We start from the raw sequence: 25778 nt of genomic DNA on the forward strand, positions 1-25778 counted from the left end.
ACTATGTTTTGCGGCAAAGTGATTTCTGAAGTGTGTGTTACTTTCAACTGTAATGAGTTTCAGACACAAGGTATCAAAATCATATGTGGAAGATTATGTTGCGTTTTCAGAATTGTATAAATGCTGTGCCAGCTGCATTATCGGTTCCTATTGTAATTAAACGTTGTAGTTTTGGATCATTAACTTTTAAACACTGTATCAGTGCTTGATGTCATTCCACAGGATCAGAACTCACTAGCGACTGCAAATCTAGTAACGCAGACAGTCCTTTTTTATTTTAAAGTAAAATACCTTACAGCGATTCCGAGATATTTTCTGGTGCTTGCATCTGTTGATTCATCTAATATACATCTGTTGATTCATCTAATAATAAACTATGTGTTTTATCATCTATGTCACTTCATAGTCCCTTTTTGAAATGTGTTAGAATATACTTTATTAGCTCTGTGTATTTGGTTCTATGTTATTTCGTATCAGTTGTCGATTTCGAATCCTTAACGCATTTTTTTTTACACACATCAGTAAAGTGATCGATGTCAGAAACTGAGATGTGTTCAGCAATGTAAAAAGCTAAAATACTCTCGGGTCTTGCACAGCAATTACTTGTTTCCACTTGAGAAAATGTCAGTTGCTTATTTTAAGAAATTAGATCATATTTTGCTCTGTGTGTTTTCGTTTCCAAATGCTTCTTCAAATCGTTAATATTTGCATACGACTGGCAACAGCTACAACAGGCTTTGTTGAGTTTAGTGGCACAGGCTTCACCAAGAAGTCCACATAGTTTTCTCACTCTTTTCTGTAACTCTGAATACAGATCTTTCTCGCCGGCCGAAGTGGCCGTGCGGTTAAAGGCGCTGCAGCCTGGAACCGCGAGACCGCTACGGTCGCAGGTTCGAATCCTGCCTCGGGCATGGATGTTTGTGATGTCCTTAGGTTAGTTAGGTTTAACTAGTTCTAAGTTCTAGGGGACTAATGACCTCAGCAGTTGAGTCCCATAGTGCTCAGAGCCATTTGAACCATTTGAACAGATCTTTCTTTAGGCGCGACTTCCATGATTTTTTATAACTGCATCAATTCCAAACAATAACTAACGTTACACAATCAAAATTGGTAATTTGTAAACAAATGAAAGAACTAACGACACTGCAACACATCGACACAATAAAAATGAATATAACATTCCAAACAGTCCAGTTCCATTATATTCTGCTTGTTCTCTCTCACTGTTGCAGTTAGTCACGAAGCTCCCACAGTTTTTCTGCAGACTCGCTACTACAATGCCGCCAAGCGAGTGGACTGTATAAACACCGAGAAACGATTGTGTTGTGTAAATGAAGTGTAGAAGCACGATCAAAATAAAAATGTGATCGTATTTACGACTTTTGACACTATAAATTGCAGCAGCTGTCAAAAATATCACTTTTCGATATCCAAACAATTTTATGTGCAATAATTATTACAAGAATTAAAATACTCATTTTAGTATATTTACACTTTAGGCTTCCGAGAAAATGTTTAAGGCTTCTATTCACTCTTATTATTATCAGAACTCTGACTCTTAACGCGACTGGCAAAATCTTTACCACCTTCTCATTATGTTACTACTGTGTAAATGGCTTACTGTTTCTCGGATGCTAATAAGCATGTCAGGCGACAATTTTCTCGGTCCGTATCTACTAAAATACTACTACTTGGTTTCGTACTTAACTGTCATTACAAAATAAAAATACACACACCTGTTTATTTTTTATTATACGAACTAGACTGAGTAAGGAAATCTGTAGATCTGTTTTTACATAATTAAAATAGCCGTCTGTAAATTGCGAAGACATCGTTGAAATCAGCAGATCGTATGAAATTTATGAAAGCATGGAAGCGTTTTGGATCGCTTTAGACTACATTTTGAGAGCATAAACCAAGAATTAATTAAGGTCTCTAGCGGATATCAGTGGTGTAAAAGTGTTTTACGGCACAATATACACGCGGTAAGTTTTTCGATATAGAGTAACCTTTTATTTCCTCTCCCCAGAATGGGAATTATAGAAGTTACGGACTGTTGATATTTATTTGGAAAAGAAACCTAACAACACTGGGGACGTGGCTGTGGCTTATAGCCGCAATTGCGTTCTTTGCTACTTGTAAGGTAACTTTTGCTATGTGTAATTTAAGAACTGGGCATGGGCTACATAAAAAGTAAGCATCACAGATGGGCATGCGAAAGGGCTAAATGTCACAGATGGAAAACAACATGTTCAAGATACCTTGGAAGTGGAACAGATAAAGATGATTGGTCCACGTACGGCACAGAAACAAGAACAAAAAAACAGATGGCTTTTGGAAGTAGTAGTAACGGCTAGTCTCCATGAAAGTAAAAGTTGTGTCTAGGTGTGAATATTAAAATGAGTCTAACATCAGCAAAGAAACTCGCGGAAAAAAAAACCGGCGCAATGAATGAGGAAATACGTGCCAAGCACGCGCGTACACTCATAACCAGTTCCTTTCAAACTTAAAGTGAGGTTACAGTTAGATTCTCGTCTAGGGGCATTTTCGATGATAGGATTACGCCTCTGCTACTGTGAACCACACATGTTGTACTACTCTGAGATTTTTTTTATTGTGTGTTGAAATAATAGGAAACGGGATACAAATTTAAATACATTTTTCAAGTAGTGCCAACAATGATGTTTCAAAGTAGTCCCAAACTGTTTCTCAGCGTATCTGACGCCATTCACGTGTCACTACTGTTCAGAAACTTGGAGCGCTACACGCTAGCATCGCTGCACCCGTCAAAAAGTTGTATTATTTTGCACTATTTTTATGTTTCGTAACAGTTTGACAGAATGTTCCTGCTTCTGTGGATTTCCGTTTTATCTGATTCGATGTTGAAGTCTCCAGGATCAGAAGTTGAAAATCGGATAAGCGTATGATCGTAATAATTTTATTTATTTAATTATGTCTGGTTAGTTGCCCATTATTAATTTTTAAACTAAGAATCATTGCGTCTGTTTCACCCTCTAAAAAGTCGCCAGAGGTCTCTAATTTTTTTCTCCTTCTAAATCCAGAATTCTGTTCGCTATATCGGCAGCCCAGGTGCCAGCACGCTGCTGCATCGGTGACACTAGTCACAAATGTTCCTCTTTGGGATGGTGTAAGAACTATAGACCACACTGAAATCAACATTTGTCGCTTTGAGAATTTGAGCATACACCTCTGCGCTAGGACGAACCCAGCCAGCCTTTACTTAAACGCCGTCCGACAATAGAGAGGTATATTAAAGGAACAAACGGGTGACATTTGAGTCTATTTATTTTTGTAGTTACGAAGTGAAGTTGGGTGGTGTGTTGACTCGCATTGAGTACTGCACTGTGAGGGTAATTCTGTCATGCCTAAATCGTCGAAAGTCGGTCTTTTCCGGTGGTGGATTGGAGAAAACTCCAATATTTCACAACTGACAGCCGAGCAATTTTTGCCAAGCCTGTCAAAACCAACTTAAGTAAACAGATTATTTTTATCATTCATCTTATCTACTAGTCTTTTTTGCTAGTCTTCTTCTCTCGGACTTTCACGTCGAAGTTTAAATTCTCTTTACTGAAATGCATATGCGACTGAATTAAAGATGACACCTTAGATGATCCCTTTCTTATTTTTTAGTTACTGCCATTTGCTCAGCATTCACATGTTTTAATTTTAGATAAGCTGTGATAAACGGTCACATTTTCTTCAACACAAAGACTCCACAGTTCACATTACGAGCGTCACTATAAAGAAGAACGGTAGATTCAACCATTAATTTCCTCTATGACAAATAGTGCAGCTGACAGTTTTTATCTAGACTTGTGTGAGACTTTAGTGTCAGCTAAAAGCCTTATGTGCCATGGAATGTGCCAAAGAACTCTACTTCTTAAGGCTTTCTGGAGAGTATCAGCGGCTGCAGTATACCAGATGAGTCGATACTGCGTGAAAATTATTTGAAACAGGTGTATGAAAAGGCTCTTGCTGATATTAAAACTAACATTGGTGACCAATATATTTGGCTTTCCGTGGGCAAAACCACTGACCGACGTTGTAGATTTGCCGGCAGGTGTGGCCGAGCGGTTCTAGGCGCCTCAGTCTGGAACCGCGCGACCGCTACGATCGCAGGTTCGAATCCTGCCTCGGGCATGTGTGCGATGTCCTTAGGTTAGCTAGGTTTAAGTAGTTCTATGTTCTAGGAGACTGATGACCTCCGCAGTTAAGTCCCATAGTGCTCAAATGTCCTTAGATGTTAAGTGTCATAGTGGTCAGAGCCATTTGAATCATTCGTTGTAGATTTATAGCTAACGTCGTACTGGGGAAATTAGATTCCATGGCACCAGGGAACTCCACGTTCTCCTGTGTAAAGAACGTGAGAAGACTAATCACAATACTCGTGCCCGTGCTGTCATGGATGCCCTACTCATCCTACGGCCAGGAGAACTTGGGGTGAGACATTTTTGCTGTTGGTGACAGACTGTGCTGCCTATATTGCAAAGCCGGAGTATGAAAGAATTCTATCACAGCAATATTCATTGCACCTGCTATGCGTATTGCTACAATTTTCCTGAGGTTAACAGTACCATTTCCTCTATCACGAAAATATTTCTCGAAGCTCCTAAACGCATTCAGTCCTTTAAGAAAATACAGGGTGCGTTCACAAAGTTTTAAGACTAGGCCCCGAACAAAAAAATTTATTAAATATTTATGTACAGCGAGCTACAAATGACCTTTGGGCATCAAAACACCGCTCCCAGAGTTTTTTTCATTGTTCATATGCTCCCTAGAACTCTTCGCGTGCAAGGCTGTCAAGGAGCTTCGTCGAAGCTGAAATGTAGCGCTGGTATCAAGTCGAATAGCTTCCCTCTCAGGTCTCTTGATTCGGGGAGGAAAAGAAAAAAAAGGAAAAAGTCACTGGAAGCTATGTCAGGGCTGTAGGGTGGCTGCGGTAGTGTTGCCGAAACTTTGGCGACGGCGGCAGCGGCGTCGAGCGATGTGTGAGAGGACGCATGTGAAGAACCCAATCTTCTTTATACTCCAGGCGGACGCGACGGACTGGATCCCTCAACGGCGGAGCACTCCAGCGTAAAACTGACCTGTGACAGTCTGCCTGGCAGGAACAAATGTACTTCCACCAAATTTTCACCATTTCAGCTTATTGGAGGTCTCCCAGCACGATCATACTCATCAACGTCCTCGCGGCGGCCATCTTTGAACCTCTTGTGCTATATGAAAACCATTTCATGTGACATGGCTGTATCTTTATATGCATCTTTCATCATACCAAAAGCTTCTGTAGCGGTTTTCGTTCAGTTTCGCACAGAGCTTTATCGAATAACGATGCCCCAAATGATGCTGCATTTTCAACTCTTCGAGTTTTCCATGGGAGTCACCAACACGCACTCGCAATACCAGCAATCTACTCACTCCAGCGTCTTGGAGGAAACTGCCACAGGTGCAGTCCGGTACCTGACAACCCCCACTACTTCACCTAGTCAGTGGAACCAGTCTGCATGCCCTCCCTTACTCAGGAAAAAAGTAGTCTAGAGCTCTGTGAATACACACTGCAGCTACAAATTTCCGCCTCCCTCCTGAACCCATATTTCACGTTGGTGCACGTGGTTCTTGGCAGATTTACATTGTGCCGAACACCACCACTAAGTCGAAGAGACAGTAGACCTCCCGACTCAGCAGCATTAGTGGCAGAACAACTGAGAGAAAATTTGGAATACATTTCACATAAATTTTCTCAGCATGTTATAGTCTTAGGTGGAGACTTCAATTTACCAGATATAGACTGGGACACTCAGATGTTTAGGACGGGTAGTAGGGACAGAGCATCGAGTGACATTATACTGAGTGCACTATCCGAAAATTACCTCGAGCAATTAAACAGAGAACCGACTCGTGGAGATAACATCTTGGACCTACTGATAAACAGACCCGAACTTTTCGACTCTGTAACTGCAGAACAGGGAATCTGTGATCATAAGGCCGTTGCAGCATCCCTGAATATGGAAGTTAATAGGAATATAAAAAAAGGGAGGAAGGTTTATCTGTTTAGCAAGAGTAATAGAAGGCAGATTTCAGACTACCTAACAGATCAAAATGAAAATTTCTGTTCCGACACTGACAATGTTGAGTGTTTATGGAAAAAGTTCAAGGCAATCGTAAAATGCGTTTTAGACAGGTACGTGCCGAGTAAAACTGTGAGGGACGGGAAAAACCCACCGTGGTTCAACAACAAAGCTAGGAAACTACTGTGAAAGCAAAGAGAGCTTCACTCCAAGTTTAAACGCAGCCAAAACCTCTCAGACAAACAGAAGCTGAACGATGTCAAAGTTAGAGTAAGGAGGGCTATGCATGAAGCGTTCAGTGAATTCGAAAGTAAAATTCTATGTACCGACTTGACAGAAAATCCTAGGAAGTTCTGGTCTTACGTTAAATCAGTAAGTGGCTCGAAACAGCATATCCAGGCACTCCGGGATGATGACGGCATTGAAACAGAGGATGACACTCGTAAAGCTGAAATACTAAACACCTTTTTCCAAAGCTGTTTCACAGAGGAAGTTCCTTCTCTAAATCCTCGCACAAACGAAAAAATGGCTGACATCGAAATAAGTGTCCAAGGAATACAAAAGCAACTGGAATCACTCAACAGAGGAAAGTCCATTGGACCTGACGGGATACCAATTCGATTCTACACAGAGTACGCGAAAGAACTTGCCCCCTTCTAACAGCCGTGTACCGCAAGTCTCTAGAGGAACGGAAGGTTCCAAATGATTGGAAAAGAGCACAGGTAGTCCCAGTCTTCAAGAAGGGTCGTCGAGCGGATGCGCAAAACTATAGACCTATATCTCTGACGTCGATCTGTTGTAGAATTTTAGAACATGTTTTTTGCTCGCGTATCATGTCGTTTTTGGAAACGCAGAATCTACTCTGTAGGAATCAACATGGATTCCGGAAACAGCGATCGTGTGAGACCGAATTCGCTTTATTTGTTCATGAGACCCAGAAAATATTAGATACAGGCTCCCAGGTAGATGCTATTTTCCTTGACTTCCGGAAGGCGTTCGATACAGTTCCGCACTGTCGCCTGATAAACAAAGTAACAGCCTACGGAATATCAGACCAGCTGTGTGGCTGGGTTGAAGACTTTTTAGCAAACAGAACACAGCATGTTGTTATCAATGGAGAGACGTCTACAGACGTTAAGGTAACCTCTGGCGTGCCACAGGGGAGTGTTATGGGACCATTGCTTTTCACAATATATATAAATGACCTAGTAGATAGTGTCGGAAGTTCCATGCGGATTTTCGCGGATGATGCTGTAGTATACAGAGAAGTTGCAGCGTTAGAAAATTGTAGCGAAATGCAGTAAGATCTGCAGCGGATAGGCACTTGGTGCAGGGAGTGGCAACTGTCCCGTAACATAGACAAATGTAATGTATTGCGAATACATAGAAAGAAGGATCCTTTATTGTATGATTATATGATAGCGGAACAAACACTGGTAGCAGTTACTTCTGTAAAATATCAGGGAGTATGCGTGCGGAACGATTTGAAGTGGAATGATCATATAAAATTGTTGGTAAGGCGGGCACCAGGTTGAGATTCATTGGGAGAGTCCTTAGAAAATGTAGTCCATCAACAAAGGAGGTGTCTTACAAAACACTCGTTCGACCTATTGCTTATCAGTGTGGGATCCGTATCAGATCGGGTTGACGGAGGAGATATAGAAGATCCAAAGAAGAGCGGCGCGTTTCGTCACAGGGTTATTTGGTAACCGTGATAGCGTTACGGAGATGTTTAGCAAACTCAAGTGGCAGACTCTGCAAGAGAGGCGCTCTGCATCGTGGCGTAGCTTGCTCGCCAGGTTTCGAGAGGATGCGTTTCTAGATGAGGTATGGAATATATTGCTTCCCCCTACTTATACCTCCCGAGGAGATCACGAATGTAAAATTAGAGAGATTCGAGCGCGCACAGAGGCTTTCAGACAGTCGTTCTTCCCGCGAACCATAAGCGAATGGAACAGAAAAGGGAGGTAATGACAGTGGCACGTAAAGTGCCCTCCGCCACACACCGTTGGGTGGCTTGCGGAGTATAAATGTAGATGCAGATCCAACTCTAGTGAATCGGCTTTTACTGAAAAAGCCAAAACAGCCTTTTAGAATAATAAGTATGGTGCATCATTCACATTTTTAAGAGTTCACTTCCAGCCCTGTTGCTATTCAACACCTCGAGTCTGCATCTCTACCACTGAAAGAAGCTGTAGATGTGATTCCTAGGTGCAGATGTATCTGGAGGAAATACCTGGTTCAAGGGTACAACATGCATCAATAAATGAAGGAATATTTTTTACAGGAATCCAGGATATGAAGAAATGAAGATGTCTGCCAACAAAAACGTACTGAAAGATATTAGAAAAAGTTTCACTTTACAGAACTTAGAAATGTGCATAGCTTTGTAATGAAATAATAGCAAAACGTAACATAAAATTTCTTGTTAGTTGTACCATTGGACCACTGATTGTGGTCATACATAGGTACCCATCTCAAACATGAAGTTTTTATGTGAATGACAAGCAAAAAGAATTTTTCGGTAAAAGATCACAATTGTAGCATGGCTGAAGATCTCAATCGTTTATATTTTTTTAGAATCCCAATATAAGTAATAGAATTTTGTTTATTTCTGAGAAGGAAATGGCACAGCTATGTCAAAATTATAAGAAAATTTTCCACATTTAAAATTATTGTTCATTATATTTCTCGTTTAAAGACTCCGAAAAGGCTAAAATAGTTTACATAAACCTAGAACGGGCCATTCCAAGAAAACAGAGGACTAAATCAATTTCATAAAAACCTAAACATACAGGCCCAGGTTATAGTGCACCCTACCTTATAAACTTCATATAATGCAACAACTTAATTTTTACGTCAGCTACATGAAAAAAAATTAACGAACAGTTGATGTAATGAATGGCAGTTCAATGTTATGAATTCAAATTAAACAAGAAATTTAATGTTACATACAATTATTTTAATGTCACACTGTTCACGTATGTCGAGGTTCTTTATTGTCTTTCCTTACAAATCATTATGACAATAGCAACATATTGTCTCGTGTTTGTAATCTATAGCGTTTTTTAAATACTTTGGTACATTCAAGTGTCCTTTTATTACTGATTTACATCAATAACACAGTGGGCACATCAATTTACATGTACCATTATATGTTTCATCTCTATGTGTAGTTTCTTAAGTTGGTGTACAATGGTCAGAGTACTGCACATCCAGTTCCACAGAAAATAAAAGCATACTTTACTATTAAAAATGAAGAAAAGATTGTTTATGTACTCTCATATCTTTAATTAATACATTGCAGTCATGATTATTATATGTGAACCATATGTGCGGCAGGAACGTATTCTTAAATATCATATGCAAAACTGATTCTTTAGTCTTTTCATACAGTATTTGGTGCAAAAATTATCAATTTTTACACAGAAGCTGCAAACTCCCTTTGTGTAACATTCAAAAATGGCACTACAAAAAAAAAAAAAAAAAAAATATTGTTAGCAAAGAATGTGGAGAAACATTTCAAATTTCAAAATGATAATATAAATTTGACAACTATTTTGAATTACATCACAAGCCTTAAAATCATAACCACACTTAAGCAAATGAAGATGCAACAATGGTTGACCAATAAGAGTATCCTGCTTCACTTGTAAAGGCTAGAACTACTAGATTTTATCAGGAACATGTTGTTTAATAATGTATTATCCTGGAAAAGGAGTTTTGCTATTTGGAGAGCAAAATAACTGATGATGGTCGAAGTAGAGAGGATATAAAATGTAGACTGGCAATGGTAAGGAAAGTGTTTCTAAAGAAGAGAAATTTGTTAACATCCAGTATTGATTTAAGTGTCAGGAAGTCGTTTCTGAAAGTATTTGTATGGAATGTAGCCATGTATGGAAGTGAAACATGAACGATAAATAGTTTAGACAAGAAGAGAATAGAAGCTTTCGAAATGTGGTGCTACAGAAGAATGCTGAAGGTTAGATGGGTAGATCACATAACTAATGAGGAGGTATTGAATAGGATTCGGGAGAAGAGAAGTTTGTGGCACAACTTGACTAGAAGAAGGGATCAGTTGGTAGGACACCAATTTAGTATTGGAGGGAAGCGTAGAGGGTAAAAATCGTAGAGGGAGACCAAGAGATGAATACACTAAACAGATTCAGAAGGATGTAAGTTGCAGTAGGTACTGGGAGATTATGAAGCTTGCAGAGCATAGAGTAGCATGGAGAGTTGCATCTAACCAGTCTCAGAACTAAAGACCACAACAACAAAGAACCCTGGCAACATAATAATACTAAAACTTCCTGGCAGATTAAAACTGTGTGCCCGACCGAGACTCGAACTCGGGACCTTTGCCTTTCACGAGTCTCGGTCGGACACACAGTTTTAATCTGCCAGGAAGTTTCATATCAGCGCACACTCCGCTGCAGAGTGAAAATCTCATTCTGGATAATAATACTATTTTACAGTTTTCTGTGGACAAAGATGCCATTCTTTGTCTTACTTGTTTAATTCCAAATCACCTCAGATAACTTCAAGTAGGTTACCAGTATTACACAAAATATTTCTTCTCAATGTGTGAGTCATTCAATCATCCATCAAAGGCACCATTAGTCCATTGATTTTTCCTATAACAAGCTGTGTCAGCAAACTTCAAGTCAGTTTATAATATATCAGAAAATAATGTTGCTCTCTTCTTTGATTCATTTAGTCATGCACCTTACACTGCTCTTTTTATATCAGTTTGCATGCTGTCCCTTTTCTGACAGCTTCCTTGGTTATACTTCATAGTGTAGATTTTGTGGTTTTCCTTTGTTTCTCTTATTGTAGAAAATGTCTTCTGTAGTGCAAGAATGCTTTGCATCAAGGGCAGATGTGTAACATCTATTTGTATTATTAGTTAATAACAATTTTCTGTTTTGTATGTTTACGAGTTACAGAAATTATGAATGTATTTGGTGAACATTAAATAAATGGTTCCATCTATATCCTTCAAATCTTCTTAGTGTTATGTACCCAATTGTATGTGGGAAAATATACTCTTGATATATGCTGCTAAATATAAGATCCATTCTGAATTAGAACAGCAACATCCCTCCCTGATCTCTTATCAGTAGTTGGTCTTTGTTTCTGACATTACTGTCAATCTCTTATTAGACAGCTCTTCAAATTTAGAATTAGCCTAAATTGCTAGTAGTTTCAAATATAAACTGCGTAATAATCTTATTAAAATCAACAAAGTGATCAAAACTCGACCATGTATGATCATTAATGGAATTGTGTAAAATTAAGCAGCACTGGTCCCTCATTAACCTCAACAGCACAATCGGCAGAAAGCACCACATTGCAAAGCCACATGGTAAGTGGTGGCACTTACCACCATGTGCAAATGCTGATGTGTACAAACCAGTGCTTTGCTTTCTGCCGGTTGAGCTGTTTAGGTAAATGATGGACTGGTACAGCTTAATTTTACATAATCCCAGAGATGACCATATACAGTCAGTTTCTGACCTCTTTTCCAGTATATGGGACCCATCAGTTCACCAGATACTGGTACTCTTTCCATCATGGGAGAGTTCTATTTTATGACTGACGTCCACTACTTAGTGTAAAGTTGATTACTATGAATGCTGGGTGATCCCAATTTGTTTTCTCAATTGGACCATGCCTTGACTTTATCACACCTGATGATGCAGATAAAATGCTGAGAAACGGGTCGTGCTTATAAATACACACAGTGGAAACAGTCTTATCTTTAAAAAATATTTTACTTTCACGAAACCATGTAACACGACAGCCTCCTACAAAAAGGCGAGAGGTGTGATCAAAAAGTAATGGGAACTTTCTTAAAGAATCTTTATTTATTCATCAACATCAGCTTTGTCCCCTTCAATGTAATTCCCCTCAGATATAAGACATCCACTTTACATTATGGTGTTCAGCTCATTCAGCGATTTTTGTTTTTATCTCATCAGTGGTGGCGAAACGACGTCCTATCATGGTTCTCTTCAGCGTCAGGAACAAAGGGTAGCAAACTGACAAACTTTCATGGTTGTCTTCAGATTCGGGAATAGAAAGAAGTTGCAGAGGCCATGTCCGGTGAATATTGTGGACAAGACAACATAATGGTTTTGCTTCCTTCGCAAAAAATCATAAACAATCGTTGAGGTGTGAGCAGAAGCCTTATCGTCATGCAGTTTCCACTAATGGTTTTGCCACAACTCTGGCCGTTTTCTTCAGATTGCTCCCTGCAAACAGAGCGTAACTTCTAGGTAATATTCCTTACTGACCATAAAACTGTAATCTAAGAGAATTGTGGGAAGAACCTTCACAAGTGATCGAACCATGTCTAATTTTTTACGGTCTTAGCTCTTCAGGTAGTTTCCATTGGGATGACTGGGCACTAGTTACGACGTCACACCCGTATACTTATGTTTTGTCACCTGTTATAACCTTTCGTTGTCGACCTCTGGGTGATGTCTACGCAATGTTCTAAACGTTTCATGTCCAACACATCTGAAAAAATTACTTGGTATGAGATGAAGGATATGCCGACAGCATCAGCAACCTCTCTGATGGTGATGGAAATTTTCCAGAACCATTTTCTTTACTTTTTCCACATTGTCGTCAGTAATTGATGTGCTAGGGTGTTCATGGCGGTCTGTCTTCAACGTCATCTCGATACTCTTTGTAACGTTTATACCACTCGTGAACTCTTCAAACAATGGAAAATCCAGTATGGAATGTAACAATACGAGAGAAGGAAAGTTGCCTCTCACCATATAACGTAGATGCTGAGTCGCGATAGGCATAACAAAGAGATTCATACAATTACAGCTTTCGGCCATTAAGGCCTTTGTCAGCAGTGTAGACACACACACACACACACACACACACACACACACACACACACACACACACACGTGTCTGAAGCATGATAAAAGTGAATGCCGAAATCAATAAAGACATCTATCGCTACGACAGAAATGACACAAACTACAGCTAAACACAATTTATGATAGAAAACCCATTTAATTCAATATCTACATCTACATATATATACTCCGCTAGCTACCAAACGGTGTGTGGGGGAGGGCACAATTCGCGCCAAAGTCATATCCCCCCCCCCCTCCCTCTGTTCCACTCGCGGATCGCGCGAGGGAAAAACGACTGCCTGAACGCCTCAGTACGAGCTCTAATTTCCATTATCTTTGAATGGTGACCACTGCGCGATTTGAAAGTTGGTTGTAATAATATATGCTCTACATCCTCGTATCTCGGAATTTAGTGAGCAATCCCTTCCGCTTAGTGCGCCGTCTATCTGCAAGTGTGTCCCACTTCAAACTTTCTATGAGATTTGTAACACACTCGCGATTTAAGTAGACCTACTGCATGAAATAGTTTGGCGATTTATTTTAGTAACTTTTGGCCGTGTACGTGTACTTATCAGCTATGTCCGTGCGGGACGAGCTCTCATGTTCCGCTGTGTATGTTATGAGTCCTCACTAGAGTCATTAGCACGTATTATAATGTCGTCAACTGCAATTTCCATTACGCCATCGCGCCTCCTCTAATCATGCTCTATCTCTTGCACATTTCTGCAGTACCCTTCCCAGTCGTTAGGAATGACAGAACTGAAGGCACAGTCTGTGAGTTTTTTTTTAGATTGGCTGCAGACATGTCGCCAGAGACGTCGAAGTCCCTCAGTACCGTTTAATTTTCGCCCACGCAAGTTCAGTTGCCTTCAAGTTTCAATTGTACGGCGGTAAGCGAACCACAGCGCGACCTGCAGTCTTAACCAGTTCGTCTACTACGTACGTCTTTTCACTCGGTTTATTCGCCTGCACAGGAGCATACAGCTCAGCCTTTGTCATGCTGTCATTGCATTTAACTTTCCTTTTTCGCAGACATTCTATCATCTCCACCCTGGGATAGTAGGTGTTTTGTGCACCTGCCGACAATACGACGCACTGTCCCTAACAATGATAGATTTTGGCGGAAGATTTTGGGAGCACCATCTCCGAAAACCACTTCTCGAATTCTCGGTTCTTTTGGCCGTGATAATCTCCATACGTCGATTTCGTCCAGAACTTTAGATCCGCTTGCTTCACAGACCCGGTTTTCGAGCCAGCTCTTGGCATCAACCCCCATAGTCCAGTCTTCAATATTTAAAAAGCTCACTTCAACAAAGACAATTATTTTTCTCCTACACTCAACAATTAGATTGATGCTTCGCAATGCTATTTTAGCAACATAGTAACTTTTTTACTTGTTTGCATTTATTTAAATATTTTTTTCTCTGTATCTCTATCAATAATATCTTTTGCTTCTCACATGTATCTCATTAAGTTAAAATCTTTTTTCTCTTCACCTTATTTCACACACCATATACCGACCTCTTTGCGGAAAGGCTAATTGCTCTCTTAATAACCGAAGGAAAGAAAATCGATTCCGGGCCGGGTTGGAGATTTTCTCCGCTCGTGGACTAGCTGTTATGTTGTCCTCATCGTCAATTGACACTCTGTCATTCTCATCACCGGCGCGGAAGTCGTCCAATGCGGCGTCGACTGAAATAAGACTTGCAGTTGGTGGCCGAACTTCCCGGAATGGGGGCTCCCGGCCAATTTGCCATACGCTCATCTCATTTCAAAGAAAAGCACTGTAAATTTGTTTGTGTAAGTGTAGTTTTACCGTTTTAATTTTTGTTCATTTTCTGTTGTAGACAGGATTACATATCCATTGTATCCTTATGTTCAGAGAGTAATCTATAAAACAATTGACTGTCCTGATTAAAAGGCATTCTATCTACATTCTTCTTTGCTCAGAGATGCGCTCTTTATTTTGAAAGCTATAACAGTAGTATCATGTCTTCCATCACAATACAGTGAACTGCAGGGATTTGAGATTGGGAACAAGAGAATTGAGCATCTAAAATGTCTTTTTCCCCTTTCTTGTCTGATACTGAACTATAATCTGTGAGAACTGGAAACTGCAGTGCAAATTTGAAAAAAAAGAGTAGGAAGGTTTAAAAGATGTGAGGACTGACATGGAACATAAATTAGGATGTAACATCTTCCTGACCACATATTTCTCATACAATAAAAATTGACACATTACAATCAATGCACATGGGATAACAATGTTAAAATTGCTGAAACACCATAAATAGAGGGACTTAGCAAATGAAAGCATTAAGAACAATAAAATGAGAAAACAAAGCTAGAGAGTAAACCACCAAGTAGTACAGTGTTTTCAGTTCATATTTTAAATATTATACAACACATGATTTTATCTTGCTATAGAAACAACATAATGACAATGGCATCTGAAACATGATGTAGACACTGCAGAAAAACTGTGGCAAATTAGCAATCCAGTAAAGGAGATAGTGTGGAAGAATGAAATAAACTACTACCACAGTACTGAAAACAACTTCTAAATATGAAACCACAAACTTCTGTTTTAAAATTCCTATGAATGGTGATCTAATTTTCACCATTGGCACATTTTCCCTATAAGTACAGTGCCTGACAGATAGGACACCATGTACTAAGGTGTAGAATTAATTACTTTTCTAATTGCATGCATAAAGAGAAGATGCCGAGAAGAAGAAAAGTGGAAGTCCAGCAAACATTTGACAGTGGCCTTATATACAGAAAATCAACTTCACACACAGTGCTAGTAACAAACAATACCTAAGTGAATCAGAACACAATTATTTTTTAAAAGAAGCTTCAGTTGTATGAATGGTTAATGAAATGGATTCTTTTGGTTAGAAGTCCTTCTGCTATATGGTGCATCTTTATAGAAAACACACAACAAATATTAAGGACGAATAATATTAGTTCCTTTTTCATTTTCCTTAGCTCAAATCATACTGCTTTGAAGGGCTATTGATCAAATGTGAAACTATCTGAAGGGATGTAAATTCATGACTAGTGTAATGTCATCTGTTCACATCATAAACTGATTTTCAGTTACAGCATACATGTACACAAGGCTCCTCTTCTCTTAATGCATGATTTTTTTTTTTAAAAAAAAAGGAAAGAGAAAGAACTCTGAAAATGTATTACATACTTACCCTCAATCAGATTGTGTGTGTGTGTGTGTGTGTGTGTGTGTGTGTGTGTGTGTGTGTTTTACCAGCTGTTTTGATATGATTTTTCACATACAAAACTAAGGTATACTACTTCACATACTCTTGAGCAATGTAATGACCCACATGTGCCTATAGTCCAGTCAGCATATGAAGATCCCTGATACTGATAGCTAGTAGCACTGTTGCCAGCATTAAAATGGTAAGTGCTAATACCTGCGGGTGACAACAGTAGCTGTCTACAGAGCTGTGATAACATTGGGGCACTGCCATGGACACATTTACAAAGATGCTTTACATGACTGGTTGAGGTTGGTGCATGAAGCTGCCTTGCACAGACCTCTGCAAATGTTGGGGACCAACTTATGCCAACAGGGCTATAGTAGCAAATTGGCCAAATAAAGCTGCAAGTGAGTATGCTGATACTGTGCTGGTTTGTCAGGAAAGTAGTAAAAGATCTGAAGTAATCACCATTGTGTGACATGCTAAATTATTCCACATTCACTGTAATGACAGAAGTGCTCACTCACTCGCTCAACCCCCCTCCCACCTCAACAAAGAGACAGCAGCTGTTTTTAATTCCATTCCACATGAGCATATACATGAAAGAATACACTGTTGTTCTCAATCTTGCAGTTGACGCCCACTTCTCTTTCTGAATTTCTGCAAGTACACATAGTATTTCTGATTTATCATATGTTGTGCAAATACCTGCAGGCCAAAAAAGCTAATCTCCTGAATCTGCTCCCACATTTATGTACTATGTATTTGCTATTCTACTTTAACATTATCTTGTGTAATATTGTGGTCACACCTAACCCACAGCCCATATAATATGGACAATGATATGCATATTGCATGTGGCACCTCCACTGGTAAAGACTTCTACAGAATGGCTTAAAGCAACTGAGCATAAAGTCAGTTGAATACAGGTTCAAAAAAGAAATCAATGGGATATCACCTTTTCATAAGTCATGAGATTTTGGTGATGACACAAAGTCTATAACTAGAATTAGTCTATTAGCATTTAACAGTTCTCTAGCATATGGGAAACATTTTAGATTAGGTTGTTCACATATCTACACAGTGAAACTGTGACATCACACTTCAAGAAAGTTTTTTTGTGTCTTGTATTGGTACCTTATATGACAGGAAAAAGACGTATCTGCACAAACTTAAGAATTATATTCTGCTCAACATAGACGAAGTTACTTATAATGAGAAGAAAAAAGTTTATTGGATTTACATTCATGAAGTATGTAGTGGCTGAACATCAATAAAAATGCATCAGATATTGGGATCAATAGAATACATAGTGTGAGTGTGGCACACACTATGAACACAATGAGAAACCAGCAGGCTCCAACTCACTAGTATGTCACTAAAATATTAATTTAAGAATGACACACAAATTTAAACTGTGACTGGAAAACGAGACATCCCAATTACCTTACAGCTGATTCAAAAGCAGAAGTTTCAATTCAAATGAACTGGTTACTGCATGGGATGATGAAGAGGGTATCTTTATATATGCACTATATCAAAATATGTCTGATTATAAAAATACCATTTTTTTTTGTGAACCTCATTGCCACTAAAGTAATCAGCCATAATTCAGTTTTTCCTGTTCAACAGCTAGTCAGCAAACAAATCTTTCAATATTCATTCACAAAAATGCATATATATAATAATGGCACAGGAAACCAGAAAATATGATGAGCTTGTGATTATCACATTCATACATGATAGGCAACAAAATATGATGCATTTGTTACAATAAAAGATTAAGCTGTTCTCGACTCAAAGATCAATTTGAATATTGCAGCACTACATTAGGTGTGGTCTTACCGGAAGTGACACTCCCTAAGTTGATGTCAACTTCTGAAATCTCTCACCCAGCCATGTATGGGCGGGCCTGTAGTTTAACATAATATCCAAATTATGGTGTAACTAAGCGTTTCTGACACACACAAATCATGGCCAGAAGTGAACGCAGTGGTAAGTTACAGTAAGAAATCATAGGACCAACTAGGAATTGAGTCCTGACTTTGCATTTATGGTGTGACACATAGTCATGAGCTGTATTCAGTTCAGTACGTTTTGGGTAGGCTACTTCAAACAGAGAATTCAAGGAGAGGAGAGAGATTAGCATCATAAATCCTACATCTATACCTGAAAATATGTTGTCTACAGCATGAAATAGCTGCAAATTTCATTGTCTCAGTGATTCAATAAGTGATTGCAATAAAGTTAATCACTTCGTATCTATTTTGCTTCAAACAATGATCTCCGAGTTTCTACTTTAAGAAGATTAACATTATGTAAATGATACCATAGCCTCAGCATGATTTGTTAATAACCCTTTCAATGCAGTTCTTCAGTTAGTGTGGGTACACTTTGGAAAAGAACTCATTTATATACGCTAATGAAACTTCTGTTTATTAATGAATATCATTTCTATGGGCTGATGATGGACTTGGTTAATATACCACAACAGTCATTCAAATTATGGCCAGCAGAAGGATATTTGATGTTCATTCCTGATGTCTACTTATGGTAAGTACTGATGAATTCAAAATCACAAAGTGCATTCTAGCTGATATCCGTGAGTTACATTGTTGGGCCTAGTTTTCTAGTGGTAAAGCATGTGGCTGGAAATTGATAGGATGCATGATCAAATATTGCTCATACCACAGAAATTTTATGTCTGCCTCTAATTTAGGTTTCACGATGTAAGGAATCACAAGGAACAACACTTGGTTCCTGGTTGTGTAACTGGGCTAAGTTAGGGACATGCAAATCACCAAAAAGGCAGCCAATTGTTGCATGTGGCTATTGAGCCACACAAAATTGCATATTATGAGTGAGACAGCCAAACTATAGCTGGAAGAGTAAGGAGATTCAAATGTGGAGCTAACATTATGTTTATTAATAACTACAGCATTCTGGTGTTCAAATGAACCCTAGGTTGAGTTGATAAACTTATTTTAATTCTTCCCCTAACTGCTAATTATTGCAACTGTACAATACATGTATGTACTTTCATATCTACGGGGGGAAATGAGAAATATACTAGCTAATATCTGTTTTGATAAAATAAACAACTTCTTACAAACATATGTGTATTACTTATTTTTACATTGCCTGCATCATGCTGCAGGTATTTTTTTCACTGCCAAAATGCTTATGGTTACACAGACCAATAGCATGTAGGGTAAGCAATAAAACCACAAAGGAATTAGCTGTGGAATTCTGCATACATCTAACAACATTGCATTAAATGCATCATATTAATTCATAGAATTCAGAGGAGCAATGCAGGAGGTGGACAAAACTATGCACCTGCCATGACTTACGTATATTTTTCACAGGAATTTAAAGATTAATACAGAAAATCTGATAGTCTTCTTTTAACAGTTACAAAAAGTCAAAACTGTTTCACAAATTACTGATCATGTGAATAAGTTGTCTGTGCCTACCCGAAACACATCTGTAACGCTTAGATCTTAAGGGATAACGACGTGGGCTGGAACTAAGAGGTCTCTAAAGGTTTTGCTCAGATCAAGATCTGTTGCTTACAAGGTTATAACATTACGGTATTCACAAAATTTCTTACAGCTGGTCCAAGTCATCTCCATAAGGTATTCAACAGAGGATATACCTGTCACAAAAACATTTCACCAAACCTTTAGTTATTTATATGACGACAATGACAATACCCCCACAGATCTATATTGGCCCCTCTGATATATTTTATTTTTGGAAATGATTTAATATACAACAGTTAATCTAAGATGCAAGGTTTTTTTTTACTTTTACAAATAACACTTTCACTTAAGAAAATGAAGGTTAATTACTCTAAAAACCCAATCACAACCAAAAAGTAAGAAGTGTGAATAGTGTTTGGAAAAAACTGGTGGAACAAATACGTTGGAGTATGATGCAGAGACAACATGTCTCACATAACATTTCTGGTGTGCAATTAGTTATTTAACATTGGTCAAAAGTCAAAGAAGTGGAACCATCAAGAAAAAGAGATTTTAAGAATACATACCATTATGTGGTTGTTATTCAAATGTGAATAGTTATATGGTGTGCTATTCTGTGTGAATATAATTTGGACAAACAATCAAAAAACAAATATTTAAACTTCAAAATAAGCACTAAAGCCATTATAGGTGTTATTATGCACAAACAATTATGATAAATAACTTAGATCACTTAGTCATCCAGTATTATCCTACATGCCAATAAATAGTTTATGTTTTCTGTCTTCATATATGGAGTTTAGAAAATTAAGCTTCGGTCCATAATTATGAAAGTACAGATACCAATTATTTTCATGTGGAAGTGCACAGCCACAACCAGGGTCAGAAACAACCATTATCAGAAAAAGTTGCTGTATCAATCTAAAATAATCTTCAGAGAATTGCTGGAAATGATAACTATGAGAATAAAAACTATTCATGTGAAGAAGAATTGCAAAAAAGCAATTTCTATAGCACTATGTTGTAAAACAGTAATTCAGATTGATACAGGTCTGCTACTTTGTTATAGAGTACATTTGCCATCTTCACTGTTTCTCTTATAATGTATGGCTGTATTTTTCTATATAATTCATGACTACACTACCGTGTTGAGTTTAACCTGTCAATTCATAAATTTCTTAGTGTCTAAGAAACTATAACTATCACACCTTACAATACAGCACAAACTGCAGAAATGAGACTTGCAAAAAACAAAAAGGCATAGAAATGGACTGATTGAAACTTCTGCATATTTGTTTGCATGAAATATAATTTCTCATGAACCTATATTTGTAAGAAGCTAATGCATTTTCCTCTATAGTTTACATACCTGATAATTTATAAAATGACTCAAGGAAATATGTAGTACACAACCAATTGTACCACCAAATACTCAAATGTTACCATCGCCTCTTGACTTCAAATCATTATCAATTCCTCATATGTACAGAAAATTATTATAACATACAGCATTAACTATATTGTGTAGTTATACCAATAATGATCATCCTTTCCGTATGTAGTAGATTCAATAGCTAAGACGCAAACTTATTTCCAACAATATAATTATGTGAGTGACACATCTGAATCTTGATCTGATATAATAAATAGAAGAAAATTCTATTTAACTTATGCTTTTCCACTTTTTTGATTTCAATTACTAGTTACTATCAGTAATTAGTCATGATATCAACATTATTAACAGTCATTATTTGATGGTAGAGAAGTGTTTTAACATATTTAGGATTTCTAACTTACACATTATAAACATTGTTAAAAGCTTTTAATAAGTATTTTAAATTTAATCCTCTTGCCTATCTCACAAGGGCTTATCTTTTTCTTAAGTTTTTTGTTTCAGGGAAACAAGCTGCAATATTAACAACTAAACAAATCAAATTAAGTCACAATATAGCATAATCACACAAGATATTATTGGTTATTCAAGCTACTGTTTAACTGTGGTAAATAACTATCACATTAACTAAGCTACTGAAACAAACCCAGTATTACAGCTGCAATAGTAATTTTGGTCATATTCCATTGAGGTATTTAACAATAACAATCTATTTTATAACTTCACAAAGTATCAGGTAAATGGAAACTATAGTGAGAACAGGTTTAAAATTCTTTCCTTGTAAATTATGAGAGAGAAATTCGAATTAAATTTGAATCACTCTTTTCCCCTTACAAGTCTGTGTGCCAAGATATGTAGAATAATATGACAAATTTTGATTTTATTATTTTTATTATTATTATTATGTGTAAAATCAGTTTTATACTGTTCAACATTAATATTTTATGGATTGTGGTTTCTGAAAACAAATTACTTGATCTATTAACATATACAAATTCAATTAACTCCTAGATTTAACAAGAGAAAAAACTTCTAGACATTTAAGAAAAATATACTTTCTTTGGTGTAGGTAGGTATTTTACATTATCTTAATATATGAACTAATTAACAATGTAAGTATGCACAAACTGTCAATATGTATGACCTTTGTTTAACTCTTGGATGTATAACAGGGGTCTTTCAGAGCTGGTAACTTTCCATTTTATCAATAAACTGACATAAAAATTGTTTATTTTGGTTTGCATTTTGTTTTAACTTTGGAAATACATTTGACCTGATCTACGAGAAACATTATTTGATGCAAGTTTAATTAATTATTGTTCTTCATTAATTTTGTAATCCTACTCGTCTAATGCATGGCATGGATATATTACACCCCTTGTCGAACAATTCATATTTTTAATACGTTATTTATCTTCGATCTTAATGGCACATTATGTTGGCAAGATTACTACAAACAATTAGCTGTTGCCACATCTTAACTCACTGTTCAAAGTCATAAATACTGCAAATGGTACAGCTGAGTATTCTTTTGGAAGTGTGTGTCTTTATGCCAAAATTGTTTCAGATGAGTGTAAGTTAAGTTTCATGCACAACATAATTATGCAAGACACTTTTATTCTTTCCTTATAGCATGGATTCCATATTATCTCTTACAAGAAAAATAATGTCATCTGAACTCAGTGCAAGTTATCAGAATTTTGAATCTACAGTTCCTGAATGGTAAGAAGCTAAAACTTTTTTTTTTCCTTAATAATGAAAATGACAATTGATGACACTGATGGTCCCCAGGATAATCAGACCACATCTTCTATGATTCCCAATGAAGACAGATTATAGAAATGCTTATTTCTTTGTTGATCATGAGCAAACTCTGTGGAACAAAACACTACCACAATGCAACAGAATTTGAGTACACAATATTGTGAACATTACACATCCAATAACAGGTAGTGTTGTTGCAACTTTGAGAATATGGGGGACTATTTTATTTTGCAAAAGAATGTTACAGGAGATCAAGAACCATCTAATTTAGGAAAGGTGCAGTGCTAGTATAAATGAAAAGTTGGCAGAATAATATATCTTAGAAAATGATACATTCTGATAAGACAAAGCAAACCAGCATTACTATTACACAGTAAAGACACTAACAAAGACAATGACAGGAATGTCAATAAATACTACAATGGATAATCTTTTTCAGAAGAGCTCAATTATTTGAAGAACTACTGCTGGAAAAGATTACAGCAATGGGAACTTTAAAATGGAATGATAAACAAATTCCACCAGAAATGAAGGCTTTTCTCATAATTTGGGTTTAAGACAATTTGGCTACTGCAATTTATGCAGATAATAATAATATCCACCAGTACATCAATGCAATACAGCTACATCCAAATGTATATATACAACTACAGAAATCTGTAATTATTGATACATGTTCAATTACCCGAAAGTTCTTAAATGCAATGTAACATATACCGTACAGTTAAAAGGAAGTCACACTTGATCAAGGTCCGCGTCACTTTCCATTTTTAACCAGACATAACGTCTGAGACAGGAAAGAGAAATAATAATAGTCCCACAGATCAGTTCTCTGCACAACACTGCCACAGCAAGTGAAGGACGTAAGGAAGCATACGTTGGTCGCATTCCAAAAATAAAACTAAATTTGTAGCTGAGAGACTTTACCAGATGAAAATGCACAAACAACTGTAAGAGAAACGCAAGCAGATAGGCTTTTGTCTTTTGACAAACATAATGGATGTAGCACCCATAAATGTTATCTGTTTATTGTCACAGTAAAGCTGACCAAGTCCAAAGTCATATCAGACAGAAGAAGAATTTTTCTCAGGGAACTATGACAAAAAGTGATGAATCCTCTTCTGGAAATAAGTCAAAAATCCACACCTAATAATAAAATGTCCTGTAAGCCATGGCACATTGTGGAGTTACTAGCCAACAGCTAAAGCTTGTGGAAACTAAGATCACACAAACGATGTTTCCTGTGGTCACGCCAATTAGACACAAAATGTAAAGCCATTTTTTTGAATTACTTTTTACTTTTTTTATGAGCACAGCTTCTGGGGTGAGGCTAGTAAAACTGGAAGTCTGTTGTTTTCATAATAAATGCTATTTTAACCATTCTGTGTCACCACATCCACCATAATTTGTTCTGAGGTGGAAGTCTCATAGCATCCCTATGAGACTCTTCTCATGCAATTATTTAGCCACTCACACCATCAAAGGTTAAAATGAGTCATTACAAACAGAGATCTATTGATAGGTATCCAAATCCACTGGGCAACAAAATGAAGTATATAGGCATCCAGAACATAAGTATTCTGCAAACATCCATTGCAAAACAGTTAGCCTATTTGAAGCAACTCCTTCATTAGAAACACAGCTACGTATGTAATTAATTCACAAGCTGAAGCAGCATATCTGTTACTTCTTAAGTACAAATATGGACTTTCTCGAATATTGTGGTATATTATTAACTCGGCTATTCTATTATCACAGAATATCACAATCATAAATTTCCAAAATATCTATAAATTAACAGAAAAGCCTTCTAAACCGAGCGGAAAATAGAAACTGATTCATGCGACAACTCAGTAATTAAAAATAAATGTGTAATGCTATATAAGTTAAATGTAGTAAAGCCGTAAACATATTTCAAAGAGTGAGAAAATCGTAATGTTTTCTTTCGGTGTGTAACTAAGAATGTAGCACAATAGATCAGCTGATCGGGCGTAAACAAAAACAAACATCAACATGATTTGTTCTGCAGCCCATCGTCTTAAGATGTTTTAACTAATTATCGTGCGTCTTGAACGAAACAACAACGTGCAACAACCAAGAATGCTCGTTTGACGTCAGAATATACGTGTGAAATAGTTCTACTTGGTGGAACGCAGCACTCTGACAATGCTGATTTAACTGCTACAGTGTTTTTGTTATGATAAAGAGCAAATTAACAAATTGCATGTAACTAAAGGTGATCAGCGTTAACCAATGTTTCTGCTCAAACCATAATAATGCAATGGATAACAGGTTAAAAACGTCAAGAGTGAATAATGCACCAGGAAGCTTATTAAAAAGAGGTTACGTTTATTAACGATACACACTTACTTTGGTTTCCAAGCAGAATTCGATTTTGTGTACCAGGTTGTCATGGTTTCGTTCGTCTTCTTGATTTAACTGTACCAGTTTCGGATCATTCCACAAACACAGTCGACAAAACCGCCTATTGAACATAGCACGCTACTCACTTAAAAACTTTCCGCGCTGTTTTATGATCGATATATATATATATGATCGATATTTCTGAAAGGTTACCGTGAAGGTGTGCTCCAAAAGCAAAGTTTACGTTTTAAGACAATAATGATAATATGATCTGTTATGCTTACAAATCGCATACATTGCTTGTAATCTGTTCTTTATTTTACTGTAAAAAGTTACTAATGGTTCTCTTACATTTTATATATTAAGTCCGTTCTATTTTTATTTTATTTTTTTAATTCCCCCATGAAATACATTCAGACCTATCTACTTCAGCACTCCGCAAATCACTACAAAATACCAGACAGGATATAAGTTTTGCTGTGCTATTTAATGTGATTTCTTACTGTTCTACGGTGTGCGTGAAGATTGCGGTCTCTCTGGAAACAAAATGGAACAGATGAAAGATATTCGTAGATTCC

At 37.3% G+C, this 25778-nt stretch overlaps 1 protein-coding gene across 2 annotated transcripts in view; it reads right to left on the reverse strand.

The window, feature by feature from the left end:
* The window catches only part of LOC126236196 (SUN domain-containing protein 2-like), a 436500-nt gene extending 411139 nt beyond the window's left edge, over nucleotides 1-25361 (reverse strand). For both annotated transcript variants that reach the window (XM_049945303.1, XM_049945302.1), the window contains exon 1: nucleotides 25207-25361. In XM_049945303.1, the coding sequence (XP_049801260.1) occupies nucleotides 25207-25332 (126 nt within the window). In that variant the 5' untranslated portion in view covers nucleotides 25333-25361. The remainder of the gene's footprint in view (nucleotides 1-25206) is intronic.
* Between the last annotated feature and the right edge of the window lie 417 nt (nucleotides 25362-25778).

The sequence above is a fragment of the Schistocerca nitens genome, chromosome 2 (assembly GCF_023898315.1).
Source record: "Schistocerca nitens isolate TAMUIC-IGC-003100 chromosome 2, iqSchNite1.1, whole genome shotgun sequence".
In the NCBI taxonomy this organism is placed as follows: domain Eukaryota; kingdom Metazoa; phylum Arthropoda; class Insecta; order Orthoptera; family Acrididae; genus Schistocerca; species Schistocerca nitens.